The sequence below is a fragment of the Haliotis cracherodii genome, unplaced genomic scaffold (assembly GCF_022045235.1).
Source record: "Haliotis cracherodii isolate W230 unplaced genomic scaffold, xgHalCrac1.p SCAF_14, whole genome shotgun sequence".
NCBI lineage: Eukaryota > Metazoa > Mollusca > Gastropoda > Lepetellida > Haliotidae > Haliotis > Haliotis cracherodii.
Genome location: NW_027266269.1, coordinates 19,895,454 through 19,910,036, shown reverse-complemented (window position 1 = coordinate 19,910,036; position 14,583 = coordinate 19,895,454). Strand labels below are relative to the sequence as shown.

Here is a 14,583-nt window from a genome sequence, read left to right as displayed (position 1 = left end):
CACATCCTCCCCTCCCCTCACCACTACCCGGACTGTGTGGTCACCTACCATCTGCTGCTGTCACATTCTCCCCATCCCTCACCACTACCCAGACTGTGTGGTCACCTAACATCTGCTGCTGTCACATTCTCCCCATCCCTCACCACTACCCGGACTGTGTGGTCACCTACCATGTGCTGCTGTCACATCCTCCCCATCCCCCACCACTACCCGGACTGTGTGGTCACCTACCATGTGCTGCTGTCCAGTCTGGGGGACTTGACCTTGGGGCACCTGTCCACCAGTCTGAGTGCCCATACTGATTTTAGACAACACTAGTTCCTGTCTGCCAAGAAGCTCGTCCATCTTTCGATTTAAGTCTTTCAGAGTCACATGAATGTTTGACTGTCCATCGAATATCTGCTTCATCTCTCTCTCGTTCTGGCTTTCGAACTGAAAAGAAAAGAAAATTGATTAAAACTAAACTAAGACCAACAAGGCGGAATCTTTAATGCTCAGGTTTACATTATATCAAACATTAGCCTCTGAGCAGGTCTAGAAAAAACCCTGCACAAAAGTTTCAAAGTCCAATATTTTCATCTATTAGCTTTGTTTGTTGTTTACCGTTTTCCAGTTACGTGACAGCAGTCACCAGGCGATCCATTGATTGATGTCATGAGCATCGGGATAAGATGACATGCATCAACCACGTGATTGAGCTTGACCACCCAATCCCATTAGTCTGCTTTTACATAGTCACCTCTTACAGCAAAACATGGGTTGCTGAAGACTATTCTAACAGGGCTATAAGCAAGGATGTTGCTCTCGAACTCCATCACCTACCCATTTATCCTCATCCACCTGGTAGGGGTCCATTCTGGCCTTGTCTGGGTGCTGCTTCTGAAAACTACAGGAAACAAGGCATATTCATTAAAAAAAAACAGGTTAGGGGAGATAATTCAGACATTCTCAGAGTGGAGTTCTCTGCTCTTTGGCCACACCTCTATTACTGTTTGAAGATAAGACTGAATTATCCGAAGAAAAAATACTTTAAAAAACAGGTAATACAAAATTACTGCATGATGTTCAGAATTCTAGAACCTAGGTTTAATGATGTAATTTCAAGAAACAGGTGTCTAGAAATTTAGGAAAATCAAATGTTCTCAAATGAGAGTTGTCTGCCCTTTATCACAAAATGAATTCAGAGTCTGTTACTGTTTGAAGAAGATAAGTTCAAGATAATGCACTGAATTTTCAAGGTGCTACTTCCTTTATTTCCAGAAAACACAGCTTCTAATATACGTGATTTGAACTGAGGTAATGCATCCTCTATATCTACAGGGTTCGCGTTTCAGTAAAGCTACACCGACTCCTGGATCCATTCCTGTGGTTTTCGCGATCTCAAATCATCTGCCCTTGAATTCCATGAGCCAATTTGATTTGCTACACTACTCAGTCTAACGGACCAATCAAAATGCAAGTTACAAATCAGCCTCAATGTTGGTTTGGAAATATCACAGGCGCCTAGTCCCACTGATTTAAAAATATTCAACATTGAACAACTGACTAAAAGAAAGACCAAATAATTTAGATGTAATATCTTCATGTCCACCTCCCTTACCTACTTCCTTTTTGTAGACGTTTGATTAGTCAGTAAAATGTCAGTGAAAATCAAGGGCAGGTAATTAGAGATAGAGGACGAAATGAATGTTGTTTCCATGGTTTGCGTTGTAACATAGGATATCTACTTACTCTTGTTTTGCCTTTTCAAGCTCATTATAATAGTCTTCGAATTCCTTTTCAAACTTTTTCCTCTCTTCTTCAGAAACCTGGCCCTGCAACCAAGAAAAAATAGTCAGTTTGGGTGTGTGCCGTTTCGAGCATTCTTCCACCAATAGTGAGTGAGTATTGTTTTAAGTTTCTTTTAGAATAGTCCAGACATGGTATGACAGAGGTGAAATTGGGTTTAATGTTTGTCCAAGATTATTGCACTTATATAGCTATGTGCATGCACGTGTGTGTGTGGCTGCTTGTACCAGTCCGAACTGATGCTGTTTTATAGTGCTAGCTCACTGAGACACCATGCCGCAGTTTAACATGAACAATCCCACTCAGACACAGTATAGTGACACCGAGCCGACCAGTCCTTTTTTTAGCCCCTTAATGCCGAGCGCCAGACATTGTAACACAAAGTGCCATCTTTTACAGCTTTTGGTGTGACACGGACAGGAATCGAACCCCGGACCTTTAAAGCGGACGCTCTACCACTAGACCACAGAGGCGCTCAAGAATGACAGAGGACGCCAAGAATGGACGCCAAGAATGGGCGTCACAGATTGAACTCAACTCTATGGCATTGAACCTGGGCATGAAACCCAACCCTGGGCATGGAACCCAACCCTGGGCATGGAACCCAACCCTGGGCATGGAACCCAACCCTGGGCCTCAAGCATGTGAAGACAAACTTTAACCACACAAAGCTACCCCTTTTCCAGCATTAAGACCATGAGGTACAACAAAGGCCTTGGGTCGGGGTGGGGTGAAATGGGGCTTAACATCACGGTTAACATTACTGCACTTATACAGTGGTGCGTGCATGTGTGATGGCGTGTGTGTCTGTTTCTGAAGTTATGCTGGTTTAATAGTGAGAGCCCACTGAGATACCATACTCTGACTCCTTATACTCCAAGCCGACCAGTTCTTCTTCTATGTCAAGAACCAGGCAGGGTGACAACAAGTACCATCTATTAACGTCTGTTGGTACTTCCAGCGTCAGTGTCAATGTGACATGCAATGGGATGTCCTCAGATCGTTGTGTAGCAGTGGAGAGCACTAAGACTTGTTTTTGATAAGATTGTGTTCAACATAGCACTGAACAGTTTTTCAGTCACATCAGCTTGACCTGGCAGCCTATCACATGACCACACTTGAAATGAGCTGATGGGTATATAATCCAAGCTGCCAGAAGTAGATCCTAAGACAGCTAAGGGAAACAACTCTGTCCATGATGAAACAATGTTCAGGTCAAGAAATCATAAGTACTCACGGCAGCGCCTTCTTCCGCGGGAGGGAGTAGGGAGTGGGTCAGGAACGACAGGCAATCGTGGTCATCTGCAACATCATCAACATCATTGTACATCAACATCATTGTCATCACAAAAACACTCTACCTCAACTGACCTTTAACTCAATCATAACAAGATGTCATATTGAATATTCAAATTCAATGCTTATACACATACAAAAACTGATGGTTAAACATCTATTTCCCATTGAGTTACAGAACACATTTCAGTCTTTACATAAATTACTTAATAACTTGCTTCATGAATTCTTGGTCAATGAAAATAAAGAGCAAGAATTTTGTATATTTCAAAGTACGTTTTGATACATTTAACTTAAAAATAACACTTAAAACCTTAAAGGACCATACTTAAACTGAATTCATAACAATCACGGATGAAGCTAATGACTCCCGAAGTATTTGTCAATCCTCATCTCAGAAAGCACCCGTATTCTTTTTGGGAATTCTAACAAACTACCATTCCTTCAGATCAGTTGAAATTGAAAAGATTTGTATTCAAACTACACCCACTCTCAGTCTGTGTCAAAACCTATTGAGTCTACAAACCCGAACTTTGGTCATACAGCAGATTATAGACCGAGCAAACTTTTACTAGACTTCCACCCATGCCCCCCTTTTAATTTGTAATGACTATGGTGACAATTTGCTCGCTAAGAATGAAAACCACATATACATATATATATCTCCTTTGAAAGTAACTGCAAGACAGTAAATATCACTCAAAGAAACACTATACTGCATTACTCACCGGCAAGACCCCCTGTTGCGGCAGACACTCCCAGGTATCCGTTCTTCGGCAGGTTGATGTTCTCTACCCTCATACACATCTCAAACTCATTGGCGCTCTGGGTGAGACCGTTGTTGACGAACACCTACAACACAACACATACCATTGATTAGCCATGAATACAAAAATACAACTCTACATTATTTCAGAATTAAAACAGACTTAGCCATTATCAAGTACTTACTTTTCTTCTTTTCAGGTTTTTTTGTTAGAAGCAAACACAACCTGATACAGAAACGTTTCCCAAAAACATGATCGTGAGTAACAAACTAGGAATAAAACAATAAAACAATTCATTTCTGATGTGCCAAAGAGTTTGTTATGTCAAAGTTTCAGATGCTTTCATCGAACAGGTCCTTCACCTCTAGGAATTAGTAGGACACATACTTTACTTTGTATGCTATCTCATTAAATCGCATCTTTCACTATGATACAATCAATTGAGAAATTGAACAATTTTTCAGTGTTCTTGGGAAATTATAAAAAAAATATCATTTATCAAAATCAGGGAAAAACCAGTTCGGTGGATCTGTAATACAAGAACAAAATCTGGTCTTGCCTTATTTGCATAAGGCAGAATTAAATACAATAGTCCCCAGCTACCCAGGACTTTTGTTGAATTGGTTTGTCTCCTAATTACCCCCTGATGCAGCATCTGCATCCACTAGTCAGATTCATCCCGCTACTCACTGTGATGGCCTTGTTGTAGTACTCTATCCGGAGACGCACAGGGAACGGTTTGTTTCTGAAATCTCTCAAACAGCCACCCAACATCTGAGACTGACCATCACTGAAACAAAGAAGCAGAGCCTGAAATTCCCTAATTCCCAAATTCCTAAATTCTTGTCCTGGCAGAACATCAGAACAACTTTTGCTACAAACTATCTCGTTCCTAGATGTGTGTTCTCTGTTGAATGCCACACTCAGCAATATTCCCGCTATATGAGAATGGCCTGTGAATAACCAAATATGGACCAGACAGTCCAGTGACTGATATAATGAGTAAGGTCCAATTCCTGTCAGGGTACGATGACATGCAATCAACCGGTACACGTTGTCACGTCATATGACAAGTATTGGTTTCTGGGGACCAATTCTCACCCAGGTCACCAAGTGACAAGTCCTACATTTTCAAGTAAAACTGATCATATCTGAACCTGAGACATTGGAACTTGTAAGGACAGATATATTTCATCTTCCCGAAGCAAAGGAGTTAACTGACTATAAAAGACCAGTTTCAACCCTTGCCGAACTAGGCTAGTCATATTTTTACTGGCCTAACGTGTCTATGCATAGTCCAATCAAAAATGCATAGCTGAATCGACATCCGGTTCCTAAACACCCTGGGAATTGCCGAACCGATTTTGGTTGATTGCAGGATTTGCAAAGCATGTGTACCATTGACTGGGTGTCAACAAATATTTTCAATATTTTCAATATTTTTTCATGTTTTATTAACTTGCTCAAGTGGTTTTTGCACTTTGTGAGGTAATACCCCATTAATTACGATATAAATCTTGATTATCGATCAGATGGTCTTGACTGGGCGTTGCCATTTTGTTTTTAGCAAATGCAAGTGATGTGAGAAGTGGAATCTGATTGACATAACTTGTAATAGCCACTGGTGGCCCTTCGATTGAGCCATGAAATTCCAGCCTAGTTTGGGAAGGGTGGAAAATGGACTTTAACAGTCAGTTAACTCCCTTGCCTCAGGAAGATGTGTTCATTTGAGAAAACACAAAAGTTGAGTTTGGAACAGTTAAAGGGCAAGTACCTCGACAGTTCTGGGTGTTTTTAGATCATGCATGAAATCATTTCTGAGTGTCACATCCCACCTTAAGTTCATGCATGATTCAATTCTCAAACCAAAACAATCGAGCTCCGCACAGCGAAGGTGACAGCCTGAGCGCAGAATAACTGGCTTCATTCATGTTTCTATTAGAGGCAAATTGAAGAGAGTGAGTGAGTGAGTGAGTTGGGTTTAACGCCGCTTTTTACAGTATTCCAGTTATATCGCGGCGTGTCAGCTTAATGTGGGAGGAAAGCCCGAGGTGATGCGAGTCTCAGATGTTTTCCATTTCGGTGAAACCCACAAGCACGGGTATGGTGCTGACAAACCTAGAAACATAATCGGGGCTAACCGGGATCCGTGAAAGCTTGTGTGTTTTTCTTACGGATGAGTTACAGAATACTAATTTCCGGCTTCATTGGATCAGAAGCTGTTGTCTATCAAAGCCCAGATTACAATATACATGTCGCCATCCAATGAGACCAATCACGTTGCAGAACAGTTTCCTACCCATAGTTTCTTGCACCAAGTCCAGAACCTCCGCCACATTATCACATTTTACCCAATCCACGCAAGATGTTTACCTTTTATTGAGAAAATATACTAAAACGTGAAAAATTCTTTTCAGTTGCATATTTTTACTTTCTTTACATTGGTGGTAGAGCTCCATGTGCTGTCATCAAAGCCCTACAGAGAGCTAGCATTGCAGCGTCATTGCACCACTTTGCTGTGTGAAGTTACATGTCATGCACCTCATAGTCACAGTCAAGGTAGCATATCTATATAATTAACAATAAGTAAGGCACACTGAAATGCTTGCATTAGGCCCACCAGAATAAGTGCATTTGTTTGCAAGCAAAAGAAAAGTTTGGTCACGTGATGAGCCTACACCTGTGGTGTGGTTCACTGGAGCAGAAACTTCTCTTGTGGAATACGGCAAACAGAGCTGAGTAAGCTTGAGGGTTATAGGCTATTGAGTGTTATTGGCTATTGTTTGCAAATAATGCTTCAGAATGGTTGATGTACTGGCCAGTTAACACCTGCAGAATTTCTTGCATTTCTCAAGATGAGGTGACCCTGTCGTATGTCAACTCATACAGACATACACTAAATACTGGGTCTACTGTCAAGTCCTTCACAATATCTCCATGGGTTTATAAATGGTTATAACACTTACTTTGCATGCTCGAATAAAAGCGTTCCATCGTTTGTCACTGCCATGATATAAGGGTTGTTTTGCTGAAATGAAATAATACATTGAATTAGCTATTACACATCAAACATGTAACTATGTTCCAGTCTTCTACATCAAACATGTAGCTATGTTCCAGTCTTCCTTGTCAAACATGTAACTACGTTCCAGTCTTCTACATCAAACATGTAACTTTGTTCCTGTCTTCCACGTCAAACATGTAACTGTGTTCCAGTCTTCCACGTCAAACATGGTACTATGTTCCTGTCTTCCACATCAAACATGTAACTATGTTCCAGTCTTCCACGTCAAACATGTAACTATGTTACTGTCTTCCACGTCAAACATGTAACTTGTTCCTGTCTTCCATGTCAAACATGTAACTATGTTTCAGTCTTCCACGTCAAACATGTAACTTTGTTCCTGTCTTCCACGTCAAACATGTAACTATGTTCCAGTTTTCTACATCAAACATGTAACTATGTTCCAGTCTTCCACGTCAAACATGTAACTATGTTCCAGTCTTCTATGTCAAACATGTAACTATGTTCCAGTCTTCTATGTCAAACATGTAACTATGGAATTTTGCAGCACACTGCCATATTGACACTGTGCTGATCAAGCGTGGATGTGTCACGTAGGTAAAACAGATGGTTTAATCAGCATACATCTATGAGAAGAAACAAGAGACTGACATCTGTCATACAGACACAAACACTGCCTGATGACAAGCAAAATTATTCAGCAGTGAAGCATTTTCGACCAAGTAGAAGCAGCGAATTATCACATATAGCAATAACAATAAGTGAAGGCATGGCATAACAGATTAACTAGGGTAATATGAAAGAATCAGGTTACCCTTAACTTTATTTCAGTGAATATAATTGAGGCCCCACAATTACAATGCTTCAAATTTTGAAAAAAAAACCCCAGATGTTTGGAATCCATCATTCTTATTTTCTTAAATCTTCATGAAACATGTTTCATTGATTTGTTGTTACAGTGAGTGAGTGAGTTAGTGCGTTGGATTTAACGCCGCTTTTAACAATATTCCAGTTATATCGTGGCGTGTCAGCTTAATAAGGGAGGAAAGCCCGAAGTGATGAAGGTCTCAGACGTTTACCACTTCGGTGAAACCCACGAGCAGATTTGTTTTTTTGTTACAAAGACAAGCTGTGAGTGCTAGGGGCCAATCAGAACCTGTGTCACAAGCAGGAAGCTGAGTTAACAGAGAAATACACAACTATGTTTTCTGACCAAAAACGTCAGCATTTGAAATTCAAACAAAACTTTCATTAGACAAGTTGTCAGATTTATGTACTTGCCTTGATATGACACTGAACTGGCCCCACATGTTACATGGAGCTCTTCGTTTTATGTTGCGACATGTAATAACAGGATATTATAACCAAAAGAAATATCTCTTGTTCTAGCTGACAGTGACTTGGCTTACTTCAAAGTGAGAAACATCCGGTCCGGTCTGGTCAAGTCAGATTTAGACAGCTTCTTTTCAGTAGTAAACTGGTTGTTGGGACCATAATTTTAGTCCGAAGTTCAAATTGTAAAAGGTCCGAAGTAGAGAGTTGTGAACAGTTTGAGTAATGATAATTTATTAAGGAACTGTTTGTGCCAGACAGAAATTTGAGTCCCATTTGGACAGATTCCACAGTATCAATATTTTCAATGGTCTTGTAGAACATAAACAGTCAAATGGCTAATTTACATTAAAATAGAAGTAAAAACATGAATATTATTACCAAAAGAAATATCTTTATGGTTTATCTTCTATATTTGAGGTTTAATTAGCCAGCAGGCATTTTATTCCACAAAACCTTTGAAAATATTAGTTGTCCCATCCTTGATTATCCAGTGTATAATATCTCCATTCTGTTATGACCCCGGATCCATTCACAACAATAGCATGGTTAACATGGTTAAGGAACAGCTAAGGACCTCCTATCATAGCAGAGACTTTCCCTTTTTCTTGAGCTTTAAATGAACCAATAAAATTACCTCTTTTAAATAGAAATTCAGTACATTCAACATTCAAAAGTGTGGCCACATCCGAGAGAGCCCTCGATATATTAAATAAAATCAGAACACTGTCAAAAATGAAGTTGTAGCTGGAAAAGATGTTTTCCTGAGTACTAAGACATGGATGTTCCAGGTGTATTTGAGCCAGCATAAAAAACTGTAATTTGAGTGGACTTTTAGTGTGATGCCGAATGGATCCAGACTACTTGACATTATAGAATGGGGATGTAATACAATGGATAAACGAGGATGTACAATACTGTGGTGGTACCATTTGGGTCATTACTACTGTAATATGACTAGCTGATGTCACTCGGCTGAAAAGGTTTCACTCCTGCTTCGACAAGTGACCAAAGTCATAGACTGATAGCCATGGGTTAGTGCTAGTTTCACACAATGCTAATATACTCACCTGTCCGTCGTTATCGAAGGAGTCGAGGAAGATACCGAGACCGTCCCACTTGTCATTGCTGCCGAAGACGTCTCCCTCCACCCCCTTGTTCTTGGTGTACCAGATAGCCTACAGCACACAACACATATATAATGTACATGGCCAAGTTTGCTTAATGCTCGGCTTTGACACTGTCAAAATAATCCACACACTTGTGTTTCAGTATCCTTTAATCATCAAGTTACAGATGTCTTGCTAAATGATGAAATCAGTCATTATCACACAGAAAAATAATTACCCTATAATATATAATACATTTAATTCAACAGTTTACCATGGCTGCCAAATTCAAGACCTTTCCAAGACATTTACCATTTTTAAAGGCCTTTCAACATGATCAAGGCACATTTCAATTAAAGCCTTTTTAAGGCCTGGCTGTCTAATGCAAGGCCTTTTGACATAACAAGGCAGATTCAATTTCAGGCCTTTGCAAAACATTTTACCAAATAGTTACACCCTTTATTACCAAATTCAAGACTTTTCAAGCATGTGCAAACGATACAGTGAGGTCTAAATCTAATTAAACATAAGAATGAATGGGTAAGTGGGGTTTTACACTGTTTAAAGAGTCAGTTTATAGCTGATATTTGCCAAGGAAGGACTCCTACCATGCCGTCGGCGCCAATACGTCCTCGACCAGACACGCGAACAGCGACCTCAATCTCCCAGTTCTCATATTCAAAAGGGTTCTTCGTCCACACATACCCTGTAAAGTGACAAAAAACAATGAAAGATACATTTGAACTGGAATAGCATCCTAACAGGAGTCTGATTAAGTGAATAGGTGAGTTTGATTCATCCCCGCTGTCAACAGTATTTCAGTTAACGGTAATGTCACGGAGTGTCAGTTTGATGTTGGAGGAAAGTGTTGCATGTTTACCACTTCAGTGAAACCCACTCACAATAAATTGCAGCACATCAGATCCACACCTACGACTTCTGTGATACAGCGATTCAAGCTATTCTATAGAATTTTGCACTCAAATGAAGCAGGGTTAGAACTTAACGCCAGCCCACTCGCCCTGCCCTAGTACAAATTCATGTGGGCTAGTACAAATTTCCAAACTTACCCATTGTTTTAACTTTACAAGAGCATTTTTACCTTTTCCTGTGCTATTAAAGCATTTGAGTTGAGTTCTACCCTGTGAAGCCCCAACATTTTTCATGTGACTCAAATATACAAAATATGCAATAAAACATTGAAGAGATATAATTTCCGCTTTTAAACGTTCTAGTGGTATTATAACTTCATGGACTATGTTTACATATCATCATCAACAAATATCAGTGACACTACACATATTTATTTGCATAATTATATGTCTTATCCAATGATAACTGTTCATAACATGGAATTATTTTGTTTGGGATACGGATTCGAGGTTTTCGAAAAATGATTGTGTAATAATGTTTTAAGGAAAAACGGTTATGTTCTAACTTCAGAATGTAATTTTAGCCACAGAATTTTGAAAATTTTTCTGCAGAATTTGCCTGGGATGATTAAATGACTGGGCCTCCCAAGTTTGACCCCTTAACAATAGTATTAGTGAGACCTGTTTGCCAACTTGGTTCCAAACACCAAAATTATTTACAAGGTCTTCTTATGAAGAAGTCATTTTGAAATCCTAACTAATAGGTTAATGATGGCATCTAGTGATGTCAATCTACTTGTATTTATTAATTTCCAACATTTTAAGAATATGTGTTTACAACAAACATGAAAAATCAGATTCTGATTTTTAGGTACTTGTGTTGTGCTATACAATAAGAAAAAAGGAAACCACATGCAGACACACACAGAAATTATTATCCATATTGATAGGATTCAATCATTCTTATGGAGTCAGCCATTTTTGCGGAATCTAGCATATGGTGAGAGACTGATAGTATCAAAGGTCACACACACAGATCCTGCTGTAGAGAGCAAGCCGAGTCCATAGACACTTAGAAGTTACATTGCTTTGCACTTTGTCAATCGGTCAACATGTTACAATGACTCCAGTTAGTCTGAGCAATGATCGAACCGTGTTATAGAGCACAATGACATGAGACTAATCATTATAAAATCTGACTCAATAAAACAGTGATAGCGGTGTAACAATGGTTACAGGGTAAATGTTACTGTTTAGACACTTCAACCAACTTGGTGAGTTCAATAACTGTGTTAACATCTGGGTTTGTTCCACTATGTAAACTTAGCGCTAAGATTGATCTAACTCAATACAGAAGTATGGGAGTTACACTACAGTCATCATACCGGTAAGATCGCTTTGTTGAACAATGTGAGTGAGTTTGGTTTTATGCCACATTTAGCAATATTCAAGCAATATCCAGTCGCTGGTGAATTCTGCAGTCCAATTATGAAAATTCTGTGGTAAAATGCACAATTCTGCGGTACATTCCACAGCAAACATATCAAAATTAACAATAACTCCTTTTTGAGTCTAAAAATGTAATCTCAGACATTTAGTTTGTTTGTTGTTGTTTTACGCTACTCAGCAATTTCCAGCTACATGACGGCGGTCTGTTAATAATCAAGTCTGAACCAGACAATCCAGTGACTGACATCATGAGCATCGATCCACGCAATTTGGATCGATGACATGCATCAACCAAGTCAGCATGTCTGACAACCCTATCCCGTTAGTCGCCTCTTATGACAACCATAGTCGCCTTTTACGGCAAGCATGGGTTCCTGAAGGCCTATTCTACCCCGGATCTTCACATGTCCTCAGACATTTAGACATTTCAAGACTCTGTCACTGATATTTCTTTATGGTTAGATGTAAACATAGTTTATGGAGTCATAATACCAAAAGAACATTTAAGAGTGAGAAATATCTATTTCAAATTTTGTTTTATTGTAGGATTCATATTTCGTATATTTGAACAGGATGTTAAAAATCTGGACATCAATCAAATGCAACATTGTATTAAAAAGCTTGAAAATAATGAAAACAAGTATTTGTCACAGAGTGACGAAATATCCCCCGCCTGTACACCATAGTACCAAATATGAAGACAATCCAGCGATTAGTTCTTGAGATATTGTGGCAACACCGTTTTCCAACTCCAAAAACAGATTTGCCTGCTGTGACCTTGCAAATGGGGTCAAGGTCACCAAATCTGACAGGTGTATGCAGTGTCTGTATATACACTATAGTTCCAAATATGAAGACAATCCAGCGATTAGTTCTTGAGATATCGCGGCAACACTGTTTTCTAACTCCAAAAGCAGATTTGCCTGCTGTGACCTTGAAAATGGGATCAAGGTGACCAAAACCGACTGGTGTCTGCGGAGTCTGTATATACACCATAGTTACAAATATGAAGACAATCCAGAGATTAGTTCTTGAGATATTGCGGCAACACCGTTTTCCAACTCCAAAAGCAGATATGCCTGCTGTGACCTTGAAAATGGGGTCAAGGTCACCAAAACCGACTGGTGTCTGCGGAGTCTGTATATACACCATAGTTACAAATATGAAGACATTCCAGAGATTAGTTCTTGAGATATTGCGGCAACACCGTTTTCCAACTCCAAAAGCAGATATGCCTGCTGTGACCTTGAAAATGGGGTCAAGGTCACTAAAACCAACTGGTGTCTGCGGAGTCTGTATATACACCATAGTTCCAAATATGAAGACAATCCAGAGATTAGTTCTTGAGATATTGCGGCAACACCGTTTTCCAACTCCAAAAGCAGATATGCCTGCTGTGACCTTGAAAATGGGTTCAAGGTCACCAAAACCGACTGGTGTCTGCGGAGTCTGTATATACACCATAGTTCCAAATATGAAGACATTCCAGAGATTAGTTCTTGAGATATTGCGGCAACACCGTTTTCCAACTCCAAAAGCAGATATGCCTGCTGTGACCTTGAAAATGGGGTCAAGGTCACCAAAACCGACTGGTGTCTGCGGAGTCTGTATATACACCATAGTTCCAAATATGAAGACAATCCAGTGTTTAGTTCTTGAGATATCGCGGCAACAAACAGGTGGGACGTACGGACGGACGTACGGACGGTCGTGAATACTATATCCCCCGCTTCGCGCTTTCGCGCGGCGGGGGATAATTAACAAAGGGGAATTATGGATACTTCTGTAATTGGGCGTTAAGTTACATTTTCTGAAATGAGCTCCACACCTTGTACCAACGTGGGGAAGCGAACACAGGTCTTTTGTGTGACGAGGATGTGGAACAAAGCCCATTAAGTTGTTAAAATTGTTAAATGAGACAAACGTTTTTAAGAAACTTTTTCATCATGTACTACAAATGCACTGAAAAACCTAATGGGAAAATATTGCTCCTTTTCACATTTGTTCTGAACAAAGAAATTCATCCATCCTGTGTATGTACCCTCGACCAATTATTCTCTCTTACCTTTTTTGCTCCTCAAAGATGGTGTCAGCCTGATTCCCTCGTCCCCAGCCAGCGCAGCTGAAATACAAATTCACAAAGTTTACTCATGATAATCAGATTTTGTTTGTCTTCTGGTTCAGACATATATAGAGAGTGAGTATGGTTTTACACCACTTTTAGCAATATTCCACTAATATCACGCTGGAGGACACCAGACATGGGCTTCACACTTTGTACCCATGTGGGGAATCGAACCCTGGTCTTCGGCGTGACGAGTGAACACTTTAACCACTCGGCTACCCAACACCTCTTTCAAAAGTCATAAAATGTTCCGTACTGTCAGAGACTATCTGCGGGTATCTCTCTTTCCATGACCAGGTATAAATTGTTCTCTGCAACAAATTAACACTTTTCTTTTCTTTCAAGTAATCGATTCCCGCTGTGTACTTACATCTCATTTTATTCAAAACTTAATTGACTCGGTTTGATTGTTGCGTTGTTTTATGCTATACACACATTCGGACCCACAATCATAGGTTTCTGGCGTGCCCAAGGGACGCAACTCTGCACAGCGAATCGCGGCGCCTTAGATGACTGGGCCACCCGTGCCCCCTCCAGTTGAAATAATGCTTACAAGTACTTGAGAATCTACAAGGAGTTATAATAAAACTAAATATGTAAGTTGGTTTATGTTATCTCGCAAGACAGTCGGGCAGGTGGAGGATAATTTCAGGCAGACCAACAGAAAAGTTACCAGCCAGGGGCAGGTGGGCAAACAGATATTTTTCTGAAGTTGCAGGTCAGATAGATTGTCCAACAAAGGCTTTTTAACACTGTGGCTGCATGCTGTGTGGTCCGCTGCAGGGTGTGTCTGTTCCCTGACCATGCTATAGTTGCCATG

The 14,583-nt window shown here is 40.0% G+C and overlaps 1 protein-coding gene across 1 annotated transcript in view; it reads right to left on the bottom strand.

The window, feature by feature from the left end:
* The window catches only part of LOC139461066 (protein ERGIC-53-like), a 38,275-nt gene that overhangs the window by 17,111 nt on the left and 6,581 nt on the right, over positions 1-14,583 (bottom strand). Inside the window, exons 2-11 of the mRNA XM_071242582.1 lie at positions 13,704-13,760; positions 9,926-10,023; positions 9,279-9,386; positions 6,818-6,879; positions 4,542-4,641; positions 3,813-3,936; positions 3,026-3,090; positions 1,732-1,814; positions 823-886; positions 232-432 (exon numbers count right to left, since the gene is read on the bottom strand). Of these exons, the coding sequence (XP_071098683.1) occupies positions 232-432; positions 823-886; positions 1,732-1,814; positions 3,026-3,090; positions 3,813-3,936; positions 4,542-4,641; positions 6,818-6,879; positions 9,279-9,386; positions 9,926-10,023; positions 13,704-13,760 (962 nt within the window). The remainder of the gene's footprint in view (positions 1-231; positions 433-822; positions 887-1,731; positions 1,815-3,025; positions 3,091-3,812; positions 3,937-4,541; positions 4,642-6,817; positions 6,880-9,278; positions 9,387-9,925; positions 10,024-13,703; positions 13,761-14,583) is intronic.